This window comes from Rhopalosiphum maidis, chromosome 2, assembly GCF_003676215.2.
Source record: "Rhopalosiphum maidis isolate BTI-1 chromosome 2, ASM367621v3, whole genome shotgun sequence".
Taxonomy (NCBI): domain Eukaryota; kingdom Metazoa; phylum Arthropoda; class Insecta; order Hemiptera; family Aphididae; genus Rhopalosiphum; species Rhopalosiphum maidis.
In genome coordinates, this window is record NC_040878.1 from 18,804,642 (window position 1) to 18,828,180 (window position 23,539).

The 23,539-nt window shown below is 24.5% G+C and overlaps 1 protein-coding gene across 2 annotated transcripts in view; it reads left to right on the forward strand.

The window, feature by feature from the left end:
• The window catches only part of LOC113554004, a 195,750-nt gene that overhangs the window by 93,657 nt on the left and 78,554 nt on the right, over positions 1-23,539 (forward strand). For both annotated transcript variants that reach the window (XM_026957630.1, XM_026957631.1), the window contains one exon: positions 7,226-7,342. In XM_026957630.1, coding sequence (XP_026813431.1) covers positions 7,226-7,342 — 117 coding nt within the window. The remainder of the gene's footprint in view (positions 1-7,225; positions 7,343-23,539) is intronic.

A 23,539-nucleotide genomic window follows, 5' to 3' on the forward strand; every position in this document is an offset into this window, starting at 1 on the left:
TACCTGAATTATAATAATACGTTTAATTTATTATGAGAAACTATTGGAATCCCTGTAATTTTGTATTTGTTATTAGTTATTTTTCTATCGTTTCAATCTTAGAATATTATTTATTACCATTGCACAATGTTGCAAGTTCATTTAAATATTTATATTTTAAGCTCTATATAATATCAATGTTTATTGAATACTTATGATGTAATTTTATTAACTACCCATCTATGTAAAAAGTATGGATAAGTAAGCTGTAAGGAAAATTATAGGAGTTGGGATTAAGAAAATATTATATATTATGAGATAAGTCTTATATACTTGGATTTGATGACTAGTTTTAGTTTCTTAAAGAGTACCTATGTAATTTTATGTGGCAGAAAGTTTTTAAATTTAGTTACAATCTATTCAGTTAAAATTACGTAAAATTCTAGTATTATTTCTCAAAACTTGCTTTTTTCATAAGAAACATGGCGTAGAACTTCGAAGTACATATTATAATAGACAAATAGTTTCAGAAAAAGTTAAGAGATTGTGATTTATACTTGGGATACTACAGTAAATTTAGTATTGATAAACATCGAACTGAAATAATAGCTCATCGAAATTTTAATTTAAAATTATATTTGCAAAATAATATTATATTAATAATAATATATTTTTGTCTTTTATTTATTTAATGATATGTGTATATCGGGTTATTTTAAAACACATACAATTTAAAAACAATTATCTATCAGAAAATAATGAAATACATATTTATTTTATAAAAATGAATATTTTTAATAGTGTATTTGGACGGAAAATACGATTTTTTTTATTTAGGTTGTAAAAAACAAAACAATCCCATAAAATAATTAATTCCTCTAAAATATAAATTCAATATAAACAATGTATTAATTTTATTGATAAGTTTGATTTAATAATCTGAATTATGTGGAATTAAAACGTTAAATATAAACTGTTATTTTTTTAGTAATTTACGTAGGTATTTAATATAATTTATTATTATTATTTTTTATTAAAAGTGGTTTTAAATCTACAGGCAATCAAAACTGATGGTAGGTTTATCTTACATTATATAAATATTTACACTTTTCACGGCGAAGAAATTTCCCATTAATGAGACCTCATTGGTTGTTGTTAGTTTCTGGTTTTTAAATGGTTTTTATTTCAGTTATTTTTGAGTCTTTGTTTAAAGTTATCAAGCATGATTTTGAATTGAAATATATTTATTGTGACTTATCGTTTAATCGTTATATTTAATATACATAAAATCATATAATATATCGTTTTTGATAGATCAACAACAAGCTTATAATATTGAAAAAGTATGTTTGGTTTTTTTTTTTTTTTTGACGTAATTTTAGACCACATACGGAAACCACAGATCGATAATAAAACTTAAATTGGTCACACGGGTGTAGATTATACTCTTGGGAATAAACTGAAAAAGTGTTTTATAAGCTTAAAAACCATTTTTACTAATCATTGTTTGGATTTATTCCTTCAAAATTCCCTAACAGATTTTAGGTTCCAAACTGTTTATCGATTATTACTGTTATTAATATATTATACGATTAAGATTAGGAACAATAAGTTGCGTGTAATTGTTTGTTGTTATCGGTGAGCCCTTGGGAATTGGATAGTTTATTTTTTTTGTTCGCGAAACGATGTGTCTCAAATTCATATACATAGTTTAACAGGTTAAATCGAGGTGTTTTTTATTTTGTTTCACGTAGGTATATAATAATATTTGTTATCTCATTTCTAAATGTACCGTATACGGAATATAAAAACGTAATGCTATGATATATCAATTTTTTTCACTCGTAATACATAAATTTACTTGGTTACACGTTTTAAAATACGAACAATATATATTTAAAAGATAAATTGCTCAAAGGAAATTTTGCTTAGTTTTAATTTATTTTGTATACATGTACCTACAATATATAAGTGTTCATATTACATCTATATGTTTGATATATTTATCAAATATTCGTTTGTATCTAAGTTGTTAAAATATTCGCACAAATTAAATTAGTTTTTGTTTAAAATAATGAAATTAATTCAAAAACTTCAAGAACATTTATCATGTCTGAATGACCTTAAGATAAAACTTAATTTTCCATGTCAAAAGATTTTTAAATTAAATATCATTATCAATTTGATATAAATATAAATTTATGTATCACTACATTGTGCTACTCAAGTTTTAAGGCGGCTCTACTCGTGAAATTTCAATTAATTGCTCGCGTATGTTCATATTTATGTTTTGGCGTAATATTGTATATAACTGAATAAATAATGTTCATCGTTTTTGTTAACACGCATGAACAATTATTTAATTGCATGAACACGTTTATTCGTGGATACAAAAAAATATACTAAATACTAAAGCAATTTACATTTCTAGTAAAAATTAAGATCTATTTGGAGAAATGTAAAGATGATATTTTGATTTAATAAGAAATTGTATAATATTAACGTGTTTTCATTAAAATAATAAATATACATTTATCAAGCTTGCAATTCTAAAACATTTTATACGGTATATAATAATAATATTATAAATATGAGTAATATTGTTTATATTTTATCGCTGATGGCTGAGATTTGGAGAACTGCTTACGCATTTTCCTTACAGGTTATGTAAAATATATCGTATTCATGTAACAATACAATATATTATATATATATACAGCTAGTGACTTAAGAAATGTTTTTAATACAATATAATATTATCATATTATAATCATTCATATGTATAAGCAATATATTGCAACTCACTAAAAGGTTTCTGTTACGTTTGACTTGTTTGTACTCAGAATAAATTAGTGGCACCTTTTTAGTCTTTGTACTGTGCTCTACTGTTCTGTCGTAGGTATGCAACTGTATTATGGGATCCACATACTGATAATCGTATTTATCTTGTAAATCGTGTACAATATTTATGATTGCATTTTTTTTTGGATAAATATTAAAAATTGATCACTTATATCTACTACATGATTATTCTCATGTTCTCGTTATCTCTAAAACTACCCTTTTCCAGCAAGCTGACAGATCATTTTAAGCCAATTTGAGTGTTCTAAGTAAGTTACAACTAGGTAGTATATATTTCTTGTATCTCCTTAGCTGTATTACTTTTGTTTTATGTAAAGCAAATCATTTGTCTATACCAGTATACATCACTAACTAAGTTGTTAATCAGCTTATACAGTGTCCCAGTAATGACGAAGTAGATCGCTAATGTAAAACCATATTTCTACATATATTAATAATGTCCCTACTTAATTCTATTGTACATATTATTTTAGATTTCTTTATTGTATTAATTTAAGATCTATTTGATACTTAATAATATTATTTTAATTGTCTACCATTAGGTTATCTACCTTAAATTTGAATAAAAATAAGTACTTATTAAAAGGAACTAGGATGTGTAGTGGTATGATTTCTATATATGTAATGGAATGTAAAATAGTTGTGTTTTTAGGTTGATTAACTATCATACGTAAATAAAAAAATAACGTGTGTTTACTGTATCAATATATTGCATATATTTTATGAATACCTACCACTATGTAGTGTAGTAACTACATAGTTGTAACTATCACGCAACATGTGATTACCAAAGAGGACAAAAATATAAAATGTTAGCACTGTTAGCAGTTATGATTCTAGGTGCTTTCCAATATTTTGAGTATTTAACATAAATATCCTTACTCTATAACCTGTTATAGTTTATTAAGTGATCCTGCATGTTCATGAAAATGTCAAAACTTAATAAATGCAAGCAATACCAAAGCAATATTAGCAATATTACTACGATCTAACGGTTTTTGTCGACTTAATATATAATTTTAGACTCATTTTAGTTATTAAATGTAAGATTTATCAATTCTATTTTCTGTATAGATAATAGCAGACTGTTTACAATCAAAACCATTATAAGATAAAACTCATAAAAATATTTATAATAATTTCATCTCCACTTTATTTTTTTTATACAAACTCATTGGTATAATAATATAGTCATGATTTACCTACGTAGGTTTTACCCGGAATTTTATTTAGTTCATAATTCAAATTGTTTTGCTTTTATAATCCATCAACAATCATTTTTTTTCCTGACAGATTGTATAATAGTATGTTAAACGCTGTATGTACTAGTATATCTATACATTGTTGTGTAAATGTAATTTTGCATAATATTTTAATTTTTATTGTCAGTACTATATATTTTATCACTTTAATACAATTTATGTTTTATTTGACAATGCATTTATACCAACAATCTTGAATCCGTACATAATATTTGTTGACTTTTCTAATATTTCATACGCATTATTTAAAAAAAATATGAATACTTTTGGGTATAAATAAAATTTTAATAATATTTATAAATGTTTTTTTTTTTTTTTTTATAGATTGTGTAATAAAAAAATGAATACCTAAAATAAAAATTTATATTTATTTTTTAAATAATTTTCAGAATCATAACAGAAAAATGTTGAAACAATTATTATATTTCTTACTTTGTTTTATTGTTAGAATTTTTTTCGAGTGTTTATTTTTTGAATTACATTATACATTTTTAATTTTATGTTTTGAATCAAAATATTTTTTGAGAATTTCAATTCATAAAAATGTTATTTGAAATGAATGGTTTATTAATAATTAGTTATAAATCATTAGTAAAAAGGAATATTTTCTACTTAATTTACACATTTCTAACTAGCTGTAATATAAAATATTTGGTTAGATAAAAATAATAATAATATCTAATTATATGTTAAAATATTTATTTCATACCATAATATTGTACTAAAACCAATTAATTCAAATTGTTTTAAATCATTTTATGTACAAGTTTTGGATTCCCACAATAACATGTTTAGTGAAATCCGTTGTCTTCTTGAAGAATAAATAAAACTAATAACAAATTAAATATTCCATGATTTAATAATTTAGTTGCCACAAATATGATATTGCCTAAACCACAATGGTTAGTTCGCAATAAAAAAAAAAAGTATTGTATTTATTTTTAACAAAATATTTAGCTATTATATATATATATATATATTACCACTATAGCTTAGCAAAACGACTATATAAAAACTATAAATATCGCTTTGATAGTATGTCATATTTCAACAAATATTTATTCAGCTTACTTTTTTCCTACTAAAAAACAATAAACTTGTTAGTAGAGAATTTAATTCAAAACATTTTTAAGTCCAAACACTTGATGGTATGTTTTAAACAATTTTATATTAAACTATAATCTTATTAAGATCATCCATCATTTAAACCTCGAATATTTGCGCTCATATAAAAATGTAAGACCATATATCTTAAATTTGTCTATACTTGTTGATTTATTTATTGTTCAATACTCGTTATTTCAAAATCTATTATCATTTTCGTAAATATATTTTTTTTTTTACATATTTTCTAGTCAAACTAAAATAATACATATTTTTTTAATAATAATATTTAAAAATACTTTTTATTGTTATAATTTTAAAGATTTTACTTTTTTAATTTTATATTCTGAAGCAGAATGGTTTTAAGAGTACTTTAATACATAAAAAAGTCGAAATGTTGATAAGTAGTTTATGACTTTTAAACATTTATAGTTAGGTTAAAAACAATTTTAGATTTTAAAATAACAAATGTTGTTTAATAAAATAATTTTCCTGCATAACTACTCTTCTTAGTTATATAAATTATAGACAAGATTTCCCAGCACATTATAAACATATACTTTTAATTTTAAATTATATATCCACAACTACAATAAATAATCACAGTTAATAATATTTTAGCCTAGCAAATTTTAAATTTTTATCCTCACAGTTGGCTTTCAATCACAATACAGTAGTTATTTAGTTTCACCTATTTATAAAATGATGTTTTTTTTATGTAAAAAAGTAACCTAGTATGTTTTTTTCAGAGGGTTCAAGTAATCTCCACATAAATTATCATCAAAATTGGTTCAGTGGCTTAGTCGTTAAAACGAAACAGTTTTTTTTGCATTTATAATATTATTATGGATAGTATTGATTATATTATGATAAAGATTAAAGTTTGTGTCTTCAACTATTATAATTATAACTTAATATTATAAAGTTTAATAAAACAATATAATGTATTATAAAATTATACGTGATCAAATAAATATATATTCGAGTTAATACTTCGAATTGTATTAAATACTCGTTTAGCTTTGCTGATAGCTCATTTCAAACCAAGTCACTATTTTTTTTTTTATTATTATTATTGATAAGTATTTTAAATTTAAAAAGTAATGATCAGAAACCCATTACTAACGCAATTCAATTTATCGAAAAATGATCGAGATTTTGTTGAAACGGGTATACCATCATGAATTTCAGTTTTCTTTTTTCATTTACTATATCAGGAATTCAATTCCACGACCTCCTTTACGTTTCACTGTAAAAACTAATAAACTTTATTCACTTTATTTACATTTCAAAAAAATATATAAGTATTGATATTTTTGAACTTCAATAAATTTTATTTTTATCGTATTTTTACTCAGGTATCAACTTTTTTTGTTTGTTATTTTTCAATTAAATAATTACTTTGTTAATTTATTATCTATACATTTACGGTTTGTTATTAGTAATTAAAGTACGGAGTTATTATTTTAACCTCTAATTGTTATGAAATCTAAAATTTCAATCTATCAAAGAAATATAATATAGACTCAGTCGTATTGAATTAATTTACTTTAGAACTATTTTCGATTTAGTGAGACAGTAACCATAATCTAATTTATTAAAACTTAAGAATTTAGTGTTCAATAGAAATTGATAACAAATAATTACCTATTATATATACGTAATACATAATTTATCGAATATACATTTAGTAAAATTTACGATTATTAGTGTTTTGATAATGTTAAGCGAGATTCATTAATTATTAGGTATTAGGTTCTTTAAATACAAACCTACTTTATAAATAATATTTTCACATAAATTATTTCAGTTATTTATTTTTATTTTATACCTAGGTGATAAAATTAATTAAAATCACATTTTAGTTATCAATTACCAAAATGTATTATAATTCTTTCCTGAAAATTGTATACGAATTATACATTTATATAATATCATATATAATTTGACTTGTATTAGTCATTTTCAACATAATTTTAAAGATAAAGTTATATTTTTTATGTTTTTTTTTTTTTTAGAATGCGGTTCATCTAGCATTTGCATACAGCAATGCAATATTAATAAAGACGTTATCGATACAACTACAGATAGTCCATGCTCTTGTAACCTGTACAAAAATCACTCAACGCCCATAGGTAAGTCATCATATTGTTATAATTAATTAATTTAATATTTTGAAATATAATTTCATAGTGATAATTTTTTAGATTCTAAACGGAGTGATGAATTTATTGATTTTACAATGATGTGCGTTTTATTTTTATTTTTTTTTTGTGTCTGACATCATGTTTTGGATTAGTAATAATACTTTGATTTTTGACTTCAGCCCCTCTTTGAATAGAAAAATTCATTTAGTTGGTACTTGGGGGGGGGGGGTCAAAAGTAAAAAATTTCCAGTAGTTTTCAAAAGTGCCGGGAAAAATAACGGAAAACGGGAATTTTTACGCATAACCACTTTTCGACAAAATCGATTTTTTGATTTTACTGTAACTTAAAAACGAACCATTGTAAATACTTGAAATTTTCACCAAATACTTATATTATGGTTATCTATTTACGATTAAAGTTTCAAAATATTTTGACCTTTTTTAAGCTACTTATAGACAATTGAAATTTTCGACTTTTCTAAGTTTTTTTTCTTAAAATGCCGATAAAAAAAATTTGGTTTTTCAAAAAATCTTTAAAATTTAATACACGCTTTATTAATCATAGTAAAAAAAAATCAAAAATCGTTAGTCACAATTTTTGTTTATAAGCATTTAGAGTTCAAATGTTTACAAAATATATCAAAATCGCAAAAATTGGCATGGAATTTTGAAGTTGAAAATTCATAAAATTTTTGTGATTTATACTTAAGGTTCAAAAATCCAATACAAGGTTATTCATAAGTTTTCCTTCAAGTAACTGTAAAAAAAATTCCAGAGTCAATATAGAAAACATTTTATGAGCGTATGAAATTTAATTTTTTACGTAATCACGTAAAATAACAATATATTACAATTTAAATATAAGTAATAATATAATATATCCAACTAATTATCATTGACTGACAAATCATCTCCGTTCAGAATCGTTTTTCGTTTACAATGGTACCCGCCATTGCATTCAAATTTAACACATCCATTATAGTGACCAGTGACCTACTCTCCATCTCTACTACAGCAGAGCGATACCCACATGCCCACTTTTTTAATAATTGATATCTACGATATATCCTCATAAAAAAATACTGCATCATATACTCCACATATAATATATTATTAATAATAACAGATAATAATAGATATTTATAATTTATAAATTATAAATATGTGTCATACTTACTTTTTGCAACAATATAATTTGTAATTATAAAATGTAAATTAAATAAAAAAATCAATGCTTCGGCTATAGTTGATTGAAAAAAAAAATTAATTGATTTTAATTTAATTTAAACTAAAAAATTCTTTATTTAGCAATATTTGAATTTAATTCGTCGCTTTTACCTGATATAATATATTTAGGTTTTTAAAAGTTTTCTGTCGCATAAATCTATTGGTGTAAATAATAAAATTGTTTTCGGTATTTTTATATTAATTAATCGATTATTAAATTGTATTGTTGCTTTGAATTTTAAAGTTCAAAATATTACGTTGAAAATAATCCAATTTTTTAACATTGTAAAATTATAAACCAATTATAATGTACCAAATAATATTACTGTAAAAATGCATTATATCACCTAGAATAACTCTGTATTTACAATAACTATAACAATTTAGTTTATTGGTGAAATAAAAAAAATATTGGATTTACAATAATCTGTGTTTTTATTTGCATCTGACATAACTTCAAGAACAGTAAAAAATTTTTGATTTTTAACTTTGGGAATAATTTATTATAGTAAATTACAATTGATTTGAACTATAGTAGGTAAAAATAGGAACATAATAGAATTTTTTTAAAATAACCCGGAAAAACTAAAATCACGTAATATATTTTTTGCAAAAATATGTTCGAAATTCCATATTTCTAATAAAAAATAATTATCTATTAATAATACCATAAATAAATATAATTATTAAAATGAAATATTCTTAGAATTAAAGCTAATACCTTCTATAATTCACGCTAAGAATCGTTTCCGTATTTATGTATTAGTTTATTATTTAATTCAAATTTAACACGGCTTCCATAGTGAACTACTATGTAATGAAGTACCCTTTGAAACACAATACAGCTAATTCCCGTTTATTTTGTTATATTTTCAAAAAATGTACACACCCTACATTTTCAATAGTTATATTCTTTAAGAAAAAGACGCAATGTGTTTCTTTCACTATACGGATAGGAAGCGTTCTAATAATATATTCTTAAAATATAAAACTTTTTTCTAAGTGAACACATAATGGATACGAAGTTTTATCTTAATATCGTTATATATTGTTTGTCTGTACAAAATTAGAGCGTCTTATCTACTAATTTTAAATATATTATTAATTAAAATCCTTATGACGAATTTTGATTCTTTCGACATTTTAAAAATGTGTGTTGTATCTATTGTTTGATAATCGTGAAAAATAGTTTAAAGCCAAATTTCTAATTTTTTTTTCAGTCTATATGTTTCTGTTTACCTGTTATATCGGCTGGATTATTGAAACACATTACATTTAGTCATATTTTCTCTGTAATAACGCAATATATAACATATTTTCTACTAGTAATAAAAATACTTCATGAGTTCATGTAGTCATTAATTAATTTGTAAACGGTAATGTCGTATACCCACAAGGGTTGTAGACTAAACACTATAATATACATTTATACATAAATAATAGTGTAACTTAAGTAATACAAATATTTCAGTACTTAATGAATGGGATTGCTATCAACTTAATTTGGTGAAAAAATAAATTGACCCAAATAATTTAACTGCATTAAACTATATATAGTATATAGTCTGGTCAAGATAGTATTTATTTTTGAGAATCTTATTTCGTCTAAATTCTTCATAAAACTTTATTTACTTGACTTGTTAAATTGTGTAGGTTTACAGATGAATTGTATTTTTTTTACGTAATAGTATATAAAATTATGGATATTATGTATATACAATATTATATAAATATACATGTACGATTAAACGAAATGTATTGATATTCCATGTGCCAGAGTACTTAGAAATCCAGATTGTAGTGCAATTCTTTGGTTTCACAGATATTCTAATTGTTTTTACAATGCGCTTTAATGCGTTATACTTTATACTACTGATGACGGTGGCATTTTTCCCTATAGTTTTGCCTCAATATTATCATACAGAAAATTACACACGAAAAACGGCCAACACAACCGTGTGACGAAAATAACAATACGACATTAACGGCGCTGCACATTGGCACTCGACGAGCGCATTGCTCGTTATCAAAATGTGTTGTATTCATTGCCAGCTGATCCCATAAATGTCTAGGGCCGCGCACTTAGTGTGGGAGAATACTTGTGAGTTTACGTCCTAGGCCTCGCTATTAGTCGATCGGTGTGCTTAATAAAATATAATTAGTAAACTGCAATAGTGCATGTGTGTAAAACTCTTTTTTTTTTTTTAATATTTTTAAATTAAAATGTTCAAATGCATGCATTATGCACTTATTAAGCAACAAGTTTATTTTTCTATGTTTTTAAAATAAACTGAAGAGATATTAATTTAAAATGTTTTCTGTACTTGCTATACGTAATAATATTATACGCGACTGTGCATAACCTACACGGTTATACGTATACCTTCTATAATATGTATTAATGTATTATGCAGTACTGCGTGTTCTGTCTTTCATAATTTGAAGTTTAAACACAAATGGACAACCCTGAATTACAACTAATCAAAACACAACACGATTATATACATTTTTCCGTTTCAATTCGTCAATTATAATGTCATCAATGTCATCGTGCAATCCGTAAACGACATTCCGTATAAACATATAATATTGCATTATTCGTAAAATCTTTATGGCATAATTATATCTTAACTGCACTAGTGTATTTACTTAGTTGGTATCGGTATATATTTATACAAACATTTATGTTGTAAAACCTTTCAATGGCAAGTCGTCAGAACTGACGTGCTGTGATATATATATATAGGTATAGCGCTATTGAAATAATAGTGATATAAGTATATAACTCAAAAATACAACATATTGAGTTATTCAAGGTTTAGAAAAGATACTACAAAAATTAATTTTTTAAATAAAAATATATTAAATGGCCTTGTTATTAGGTATGCTTAGTAGATATTGTAAAAGGATATATTATTATACATTTAATTACCAAATATTTGAATATATTTTTAATTAAGTATATAGTGATTCGTGACTGACATAAATACATAACCATTGTCGTGTGTAATATATTTTTTATAGTCGTGGACTCGTGGTCGCCATAAAGTTTACTTTTTTAAAGTGGAATTTAAAATTTAAACTATCAAAACGAATATAAAGAGTTAATTTTCGTCATAGCCAATTAATTATATTATTTTGTTGAATAATTAATATTATAACTGATTATGATAATATTATATTTGATATTTAAAATAACTTAATAGGTTTTAATTCGTACTTGTATATTATTTAATGTATAATAAGTATATAATTTATATAATTTTCTTTTTGTTAAATTATCTATTGTACATACACACACACATGTATAATTTACAATATATATATATTATATATTATAAACTATTATGTAAAATAATCATTTGTGTTTCCTGATTCCCTTCCACACCACAACGGATTGATTTACGATACAAGATGGATAGCTTTTATTATTATTATTATTAATAGGTAAAACTCGATGAAAACACTGACAATTTTGAATCTAGCAAATAAATACGTTTGATAATGTTTTTACACAATACATATATACGTATTTGTTCCACTTCTTTTACAATACCGTCAAGCTTTTTTTTCATATTTTATATTATTATAGCTGTTTAAGATTTTATTTTATTATGTTTCTTAACAGTGTTAGATTTCATATTGATTATTAATAAGGTATTGTTAAAACTTAAAATATATTTTATTATTTCCATTTCGATCGTAAGTACACACAAATAATGGTATAAACATTAACAACTGATTTATAAACTTCAAAAGTATTTTAATAATATTATTAATTTATTTTATTTCTAAAGCTAAAAATTAAGTATGGTAATTAATTTTTAAATGTTGAATATAGTTTATAAAATTACAACAAAAAATATAAAATAAAAATAATTTTGCACCAAATCAATTATTTTTAATTAACTATAGTTAAATTATAAAAAAATATATTTTAATTAAAAATACCTTATCATTTAAATGTGCTCAGTATTTATTAATTAAAACAAATCAAAAAGTAATCATTCGGTAATAATTGTCTTCTATATTTTGCTTGATGACCATTAATTTAACAATTTATACCTTATCGTTCTAAGAGTGTTGTTTGTTTGTATAATACTTAGTCATTTTTTACCAATGTAAAAATTAATCGACCAAACTGATAATAATATTATAATGTGACGTATATTTATCGAAATAATCGATATAATTTAAATGTTCTTATAATAAATAACAACCATTGTTTGTAGTTAGAAACACGTATAACGGTTATTTTTTATTTAAACAAACGATAGATACTCTATTCCACTATTATTAATAATTTATAAAGGGTAATTATTTTAATATTAAATATTCATTATAACTAACAGTATTATTGTTAATCAACTTTTTTTTTTTTTAATTTAGTTTAATCTTAGGTATAAATCACAACAGTTTTTTGAATTTTCATCTTCAAATTCCATTTAAATTTTCGTGATTTTGACATATTATGTAAACATTTGAACTTTAAATGCTTATAAAAAAAAATTGTGACTAACGATTTTTAATTTTTTTTTTTATCTTCGATAAGTATAACTTATAATAAACCTTGTATTAAATTTTAAAGATTTTTTGATTAGTCAAATTTTTTATCGACATTTTAAAAAAAAAACTTAAAAAAATTGAAGATTTAAATTGTCTATAAATAGCTTAAAAAAGTCAAAATACTCGTATTTTAAAAATTTAATCATGAATATATAACGCTAATATGCATTTAGTGAACATTTTAAGTATTTACAATGAATCGTTTTTGAGTTACGGCAAAATAAAAAAATCGATTTTATCAAAAACTGATTACGCGTAAAAATTCCCATTTTTTCGTTACTTTTTTAGTGTTTTTCCTGACGCTTTTGAAAACTACTGGTAATTTTTTACTTTTGACCTCCCCCCTCCAAAGTACCTACTAAATGAACTTTCCTTTTCAAAGAAAAACTGAAGTCAAAAATCAAAGCATTATTTCTACTCCAAATTGTGATGACAGTCACAAAAAATAAAAAAAAATTAAAAAAAAAACATGCATCATTGAAAAATCATTACATTTTTTACTCCATTCAGAATCTAAAATAACAAGTCCAACGTTTATATGGTTAGTAAATTTAATATTGTAACTATATTTTTTATCCCCGTATTATTCGAACCTGAAAAAAACATTATTTACATTTTTTTTATATGAGGTACTCACAAATATTAGTTTAACAGTTAACCTTGCTTTAGTATAATCTGAGTGTTGACCATTTACCCTTAATATATAATATACACAATTTAAAATACCGATTATAGAATAAATAAAATAATTATAATACAATTTGAAATGTATTTTAATTTATTAAAAAAATAGTTGGTCATTATTACAAGAAATATATAATTTTTATAATAAACATTTTAACATTTTAACATTATTTATTTTGTTTTTGACAAATTACATTGTATGCTACTTACATAAATATTGTATTTATTCTTTTATTTATTATATGCATTATTTTTTTTTTTTAAGTTGTTTACTTCCTTTTATGACCAATTAGTAAATACCCATGTTATCCAAACTTAAGTTTTTTCAACCATCATATTTTCTTTTCTTTTTTCTTTTCTGGTGGGTATATTTATTTTATTTTTTATTTTTTATTTCATTTAATATATTATAATATAAAAAAGAAAAGAAACAAAAACTGCACTCAAATTAATTAAGTTTAATTGCTGTACAAAATTATCAATTATGTGTTGGCCATTTCAATAACTATAAAAACTAATATGTAGCAATATGATATCTATTCACTGATATAATGCCCGGTGTATATTTTGCTTTATTATAATCTAGTTTTCAATCATCATAAACGGAAGTCAAATTAAGTAAAACTTCGAATAAGCAGCAGATTTTTTTATTTTAATTTTTTTTTTTTTAATGACTCTCCTAAACAAAGATTATGAGTGGGATATTTGATAAAATTAGAAGTATTAATTCCTTTTTACATTTAATTTTTAAACTAGACATACAATTAGTGTATAGTTCAATTATTTGTGTTTTTTTGATTTAATTATTTAAAAAGTAATTATTGCATCATGTTTTATTGATATTATTTGTATTTTTGCACATGGTTATTTTTTGATTATTAAACATTATGAAAACCTTCAAAATGTGTATATGTATATATATATGTTAATATATTATTTAATATTAAATTACGGGTATTTAGTATTTACATAATGTTCTATATAAATTACAATGAAAACTGGTACTGTGAAATATTCCATACCCATTGTTATTTTTTTTATTTTTTTTTTATTTTACAATTATTTACAAAAGTTCTGAGAATTTTTACATTTGATTCCCTTGACGTATCAACTACTCGTATATTATTTATAATTTGGATACCAGAAATCACCCTCAACAGTGAACATTGAAACAGTTGTTTGGCTAATAATGTATCTTCAGTAAAAAAAAAATCACTCAAACATTCATCGTTTTATAACCAATGTGAATGTATAATTATCTCTCTAATAAGGACTTAAAATAGAGATGAACAAATTGTTTTAATCACCCTGTATATAATCTCATAATGCGCTGGCGACTGCAATAATTATCACATAATTCCCACCGCGACAATCGCTCAGAACTTTTAGTGGCCGATTAATTGCACCGTTAATCATTTATAAATAATGTTAGTGCACCGTATACATATTATACATGTATATGTGTGCAAGCATTATATTAGACATCCGTTTGTTTAGGACTTGCTTTTGCGAGCAGGAAACGACGTCGAATGGACGAGAGACGGGAATTTGTCATGTTTGCAAACACATATTACACGAGACATACAATCGCGTGTATGCGCGCACTACAAATATACGAAAAGTTTTGGCGATCCCTCTACCTCCCACCACTGGCCCGCCACGCCACTTTTGCCGGCTGTGGTGTTTAACCTCCCGGACAATCGCCGCCATAACGGACCAGCGGTCACAGCATCAGGCTATATGGGCTTTTCTTAATGAAACAGTCTCCTGTTCAACACGCACATAAATATATATAATGTATTACTCCTCCTGCCAACCTATCGCCATGAATTGCCACTTGCGCGTCACCCTTAATTCCGTGTTACCATAACCTATAGCACTGTTCATATCCACCACACTCCACTTTCGTATGTCTTTGGTGTCCAAACAATCAGAAACTTTATCCATTAGTTACGACGCATATAATATATATATATATATGTACATACAATATACATTACATAAGTCTTTTACGCTTTTCGGGCGGACACGGTAAATAGGCGTATTTTGGATTTACATATTATGTGTAAAGTTGCTGTATTTATTATTGTTATGTTATTTGTAAGTTTTCGATGCGTATTATGCTGTCATGTTGTCTGTGCACCGGTACGATTCGTTAATTACCGCAGTATACTTTATACTCCATGTTTGGCGGTTTACAATAAGGTTATTATTATATCACGTGGTCTTGATGTGGTACATTAATTTTTTTTTTAATTGAAACATTTTTACTGTTTGATAACATTTTTTACAGGCAGACGTTTTTTCATATCACTACAATTATAGATAAATATTGTAAACCTATATCCACATTTAGACAATTTGTGCACTGGATAAAAAACAATTTGATTCCTTCTATACTTATATTTAATGGTCACTATAAAAAAAGTAATTTTTATTTTATTTATTTTAATTTTTGTCTTTTTTAAAAATGTTTAAAATGTAAGTATTATAAAAACTAAATATAGTATATATTTTAATTTATGAAAGTGTATTTTACTCACAGCCACGATTATAAGTGTATTTATGTATTTAGTATCAACTTTTTCATTTTCTTGAATAAGTATTTCTACATTTTTAATAACATTGACATATTTTTCTCTATAAATGTATTTGTATGTCTGGGTAATATTGTAATTTTCTTTTGAAATATGTATAGTTTACTCTATGTGCGTTGTTTTGATGCCGTTTGAATTTCAGAATTAGAATATTTGACCCTTTGAAAGTCTATCATTTTGTATTTATACTGCGTAATAATATTATAATAACGTATAAAAAAAATATCTGCCATACTACCAATTATTTCTTGCTTTTTTTTGCAAATCATAATTTTTACAAAAATATTATTTAAATATTATACATTATACATTGAATATTATTAAGGAGCTTACATTGAGAACAAAAATGTACCTAACTCAATGTGACTATGAAACTAACTACCTGATTAAAGAGATTAAGGCAATTACATAATAAAAAAAAAAACCAAAATTAAATTCATTGAGTTAGAAGTTTATTTAAAAAAAAAAAGTAACTGGTTATGTAACCCAGTTAAAAATAACTTAACTTTAACTTTTAAATTCAGTAATGTCAATTATGTAAGAATATTTCTTACGACCACCATATGTGCAGTATTTGAAGTAAATTTTGACAAAAACAAAATGCATAGACTTCAACTGGTAACAGCTGAAAAAAGTACTGATGAGTTATAACTTATAAGCCTATATTATATTACAATAGTATAGAGTATTTTTTACCGTTGAATTTTTTAATGTATTCGAATGTGTCGTTAAAATGTCAACATGTTATTATCTAGTTTAATTTTGACCAACTAGCTTTTATGTTACCTATGAAATTCGGCGTTAATGGTGATAATAATAATAAAAAAAAACAACAACATCGTTTGACTGCATCGTTTTCGACGACACATCAAAATACCTAAGTACTGTAAGAAAAGACAACGTTATAATAGTATTTTTTAACAATGTTTCGTTGTTCAAAACTAATAAAAATAAGTATTTTCATTAAACGTTATACAAAAACTTACTTTGTTATTATCCGGGTAGTATCAAAACATCCGGCTTGCCACATTGCATGATCGAGGGTCTTGAAACAAATACATCGCTGGTAAACCTCGACGGCAATTCAATTACATAGGTATTCCGTTTGACTTGGCACAAAGTACGTGCTACATTTTATCGTATTTATAATATATCGTTAGTATATTATAAATATTATAATATCGCGAATATTAATTAACAATTCATATTTCATATTATAGGGTCATCGTAATCACTGTCATTTATCCCCTCGCATGTGTCCGCGGACCTGTAATAAATATAACACCACAATTCGAATAAATAATTCGCGTTTTTCAATTAATATGTGCGTGGACACTTCACAATTATATTATTGTAATCATTTGTTATATATATTTTTTATTGATAATAGAATTTATTTTGCGGACATAAATATTTTAAATACAAGTATAACCTATTTATACGTAATACACGTATACATATAACACCTAAGTCCTACTTAGCATTTTCGTATTTAAATCTATTCACTGCTTATCTTTTTGAATATTCATACACGGTTGCACAAAAACCTCAACTGACCTCAATTAAATTATAACAAATATATGCATCCGAACCAAAATTCTCTGTTTACAATTTTCCATTATGCGCTTCTTGATCAACAACATTATTACAATTTGATTTCGACAAGTTTTATTTACAGACAAACTAATTGTACAACGACTTATCGTAGTGTAACTAATAAGACGCGATATCGATGTACTTATACTCGTAGATAAATCTTAATTTGACCGGCTCGCTTTACCCCTATTATTATTACCACTGGAAACAATAGTATTAATACTGTGCAAAAATCGAAACCAACACACCTGGCGCACTAGGCGCATTTATCTATACAGTAGCCAATATGATACTATAAATCGTTCACATAAATATATGATAACTTTATCTGTGATTTAGGGTACATATTTTATTATTTTATAATAAACCACTAATCAATGGTATAACTCATAAAATATTACTTTATAAAATAGCCGATTTGTAAGACCTCTAAACTTCTTATAGAGTCATAATCACTATATAATTAAAATGTCGTATTTTTAATATACGAATAATATACGTGTTTAACAGCGTTCGGATAACAACATCGTTTATAAAATGGATTTTTTTTCTAATCAAAAAACCTGACAATTTGCTGATAAACCACAAAAGTATACATTGAATCGATTCTTTACTATTAGAGTAACACATAAAGACAACTAACGGCCATTTATAACTTTTACGAGGTGTAAAAGTTCATAGTTTATGATTATAGCCTTAAGATTGAAATAAATGTATCGATTACACTGTAATTATTGATTTATATGTATATATATATTACTTTAATTCTATTTTATACTTAACTGATTTGTAACTCTAAAAAACAAAAATAGTTAAACCAACATCCAATTGTGTTGAATAATGCTATTATTGAATTTAGTTATGGAATATGAATTTTGTTGTGTACCTTCTATAAATTATCGTTGATCATACTATATTTACGTCTAATATTTATCATTTATTAAAATGCACGTACTTAAATCAATATTATTAGTTTTAAACTTTTAACAACTTAATATATATATATTGACCAATCAAAATACAACTGAAACTGTACTTTTTACGATTAACACTTTATAATTTTTTTTTCTTCGGTTTATAAATAGGTACAATTTAATTTTTAAACGACAACATATAATAATAATTAATAATGATTTGATACATAGAAACCAAGTAAATAAATCAATATTCTCTTTTTTATTATTATTATATTATTATTATTTTTTTTTTTATTTCAGCTATAAAATGATAATTAAAAAAAAAATGATACGAAAACAATTAAAAACACTATACTTAGGTACACTTTTATAATGAAATATCTGTTATAAAATTGCTGCTGAACTTGTATTGTCTGTTCATATTACCACACTTTCTCAATCAAAGGACTCTTATATAACCGCCACAGGGTAATAAAGAATATTCTCGCACACATTCAACGGATAACGCAACGTTCTCGAAGGCGCCCCAACGAGACGTGTAGGCGAACGCATATAATTGTCGCTATAGTAATAGTAATATTATTTTATTATTTTTTTTTTTATTATACGAAAAATATAAATGTATGGGATTTAATCTATTCAAATCAGTAGTTTATAAAATTAGAAAAAAACATATTAAATAATAACAAACCAATTGTATATAACATTAATTATTATATTTTGATGTTTTCTAAAATTTCATTTTGAAATTAAACTCAATTTTTTACTACTTGTCAGTTAGTTCTTTTTAGATTTTAGTTATTGCACTGCAGAAACATATACAATGCAGCCATGCAGGACTACACAAGGGTTTATTATTAAAATTCAATTTGTGTATTTTCTGTCTGTCAACCAAACACTCGTCTGAAATTTCCAATAAATATAACGATTGCAAAAATCTACTAAGAATTTCATTTGGCATAATGGAATTTACTTTATCGGCATCTTGTTTTACTCGTAATTTTAGTAGCATATATCGTTTTCTTTGATATGCAAAGTCTTATATTCGAAGAATAAATATAATATATATATAGCATTTATTTTTATTTTTATTATAATGTTTGTAGTTTAATTTCGCAGTATTAATATTTACTATCTAGCTTAATACCTATTTTAGATTCTGAGTAGAGTGATGAATGCTTAAGAATTTGTTTTATAATGATGAAATTTTTTTTGTATGCTATCACCTTCCGAGAGAGTAATATTACTTTGATTATCTAAAATGGGGGGGGGTGGTTTCTTCAAAGTTTGCCTCCTAGTTTGTCCGATTTATTCGAAAATTGTCCTAATATTTTGCAAATTACAAATTTATTTTTAGAATTTGCAAATATATTATTTTTTTTTTTTTTTTTTATTGGAAAATTCAATAAATTTTATTGCAAGTCTTCTGACATTATCTAATAGTATACATAATTTGAGGAACTTGAAACAAAAATATTTTTAGTATGAAGCCAGTGCCGTAACTTGATATTTGTGTGTCCCGATGCAAATTGGTCTAGATATTACATCTAGCATCTTGCTAGTATTCTTAATACTAATTATTGTACTAGGTTAGGTCGAACTCGCGTCTCATACTAACGACACTATAACATGTAACTACTACCGTCTACGCGACTACACTCTACCTACATAATAACTAAAAAGATCATTCTATTATTCATCATCTCACATTGTTTTATTTTTTTTCGTTATATTAAATATTTTTGGTCACATTATCAGGTAATTTGCAGGGCTCTTTCAAGATCAAAGTACCTCGGTTCAATGCTCCGCCTAAAATTTCAACGGCACTAGTATGAACATAACACAACATATATTTCAAATACCCACATCATTTTAAAGCCTACCTTATAGACATAATGCTCCACGTGAAAATTGAATATTAAACAATATTATATTATATATATATAATATAAATAGGTATTATTTTTACCGTATATACAATGTAATAGAACTGCTTTCTATCAACACTATAAAACCACGCGACAGAGTAATATAGAATGAACGCTTAACTACAAAACAATATCAAAAAATAATTTATTTTTATCAAAATAACCTATAATACATGAAATGTGTGTTTAAAATTTAAATTTAAAGTATTGCAATCCCTGTAACAAGCGACATATTCTAAGAATTATCAAGAAATATGTTATTATTTCACAATAACCACGAATTATAATATGCAAATATAGAATTCAGAATAATAACGTAATAACGTATAATAGAATAGCATTAAGCTGTAATGTAAAAATATTAAAAATAACTTGGTTTTTACTTATCTAACAAGTATAGTACTAGTAAGTCATTAGTAATAGCTTTCCAAAAAGACACAAACGCGAGGCCGTAACCAAGTTATGAAATCCAATTCTAGGAGAAGAGAAATGGGGTTGCTATATGTGAGAAGTTCCGTAGCACAGCACTTTTAAATGTACCATATATAGCCGTTTATTAGTTATCAGCATATTCACGTCTCGGTATAAATATAAATTATTGTAACAATAATAATTAAATACTAATATTACAATAAATTAAATATTTTCAGAAAGAAATCATTATCAACCTATCATAATATTAAAAATAAAATAAATTACTTTAATGGTTATGTATATATATATATAAATAGTTTATATAGACTGACATCTCCAATCAGAATTGTTTTTCGTATACAATGATAGGTATATAATTTAATTCAGATTGAATACGCTCATGTGAACTACTAATATACACCTAATGTACAGCAAAGCGGTACCTACTTGCCTGATTTTTTTATAACAGTATATACAAATAATATTCCCTAATATAATCTTGTAACGATAAGAAATCATATTTTGTGACTACAATTATTTGCGTTTATACGTTTACAAATAATAGTAAATATATATACTCATTACGTGAGAAATAGCCAATAGCAGGCGAGAACGCAGGAAATTTTTTTTTGTTTTGGTGTGTGTGTGTGTGTGGGGGGGGGGGGGGTAAAAAATGAACATAAATATCATACTATTCATTTGTAGCTCAAGTAATTTATTTTTTGTTTCTGATATTTCGAAGGAAGTTTAAACACCCAAATCCTCTCCTGCATTCGCACCTGACCAATAATAGGTAATCACACGAAGTTTAAAAATTTCACTTTAATCAATTATTAGTATAATTTGTAAATGTGTTTTAAAGTTAAGACATAAATTTACCTCCACAATTTTTTAAAACTATAAAAGTTGATTTTACCGTAAAATAATTTAAAAAATAATAATTAGCAAAATTACATTTTTCATGAAAATGTGATTTTATTTATGTAATTATGTCATATTAGAAAAATTATTTGAATAATATTACAATCTATACTTTTGTTATATTAATAAAATTCTATGGCGTATAGAATATCCCCAGAAAAGTTATTATTAAATCACTTATCTTTTAATCTTACGTGTTAAGTGTTGAAACTTTGTGCTACGTTCAAGACGTCTAGTCGGATTTTCCATAAGCTTCATAAAATTTTCTGAAAAAAGTATAAGTTTAATATTTATTCAATAATTATATCGATATCTTATTCTAAACAATATATTTACTTAAATCATATTTATATAATTTCTTAGTAAAATATAGCGTAAACAATATTAATTATTCACTGGTTTATTAATAATAAATTGTGTTTATATATTTATGTACAAGAATGGTATACAAGATATTCATAGAATAATGCCAGATACATCATATGATTAACATATTATTTTTTATTATCTAATTAAATTATAATTGTATTTTTTCCGGGAGATTCCACATATTGATTTAAATTTCACTCTAATTTTAATAGGTGTATAACTTATGAAGAATATGGAAGTATACACAGATTGACAGAGTATAATGTATCGTATTTATAATGTTAATTTTTGTGCTGTAATTTTGCATTACAATATATTTTAAGAATCTAGAATTTAGAACTCTAAAACTGTGCTATATTTTACAACGATAGTTCCAAATTAATTGAATTCATATTGTTTTAATATTTTAGTAAAAATATAGTTATAGCAATACACAAGTAAACCATTAATTTCATTACAATAATAAAGTTTCTGGTAACTTAAAAAAAAAAAATATATATATATATATATATATATGCATTTGCAGTGGCATACATGAATATACATATTTTCATTTTTATTTTTATTAAATATTATAGTATTTATAATCAATGTTAACACTGGTAACCTTCTTTACTGTTCGAAAATACCCGTATTATTATACTTAACAACATGATACTTTCATATTATTATGCTAGAATACTGTAAACTCAGTCGTGGAGCGGAGGCGTGTGTTAAATCAATACATTGTTAGGCGTTCAAATCACTATAGTCTTTAATTATTAGTTTCATGAACACATATTGTGTACCTATGTAGTTATATTTAGTACGATGCTGTTTGGGTATACTTGGTTGTTAATAGGGTGTAACTAGTAGTATTCGTTAATAATATAAGACTTAATCCTTCTAATTACCGAATATTTTAAGTAAACCTACGCTGCAAGAATGTTTGATATTATACCATTTGTACGTAATTAATCTGACTGT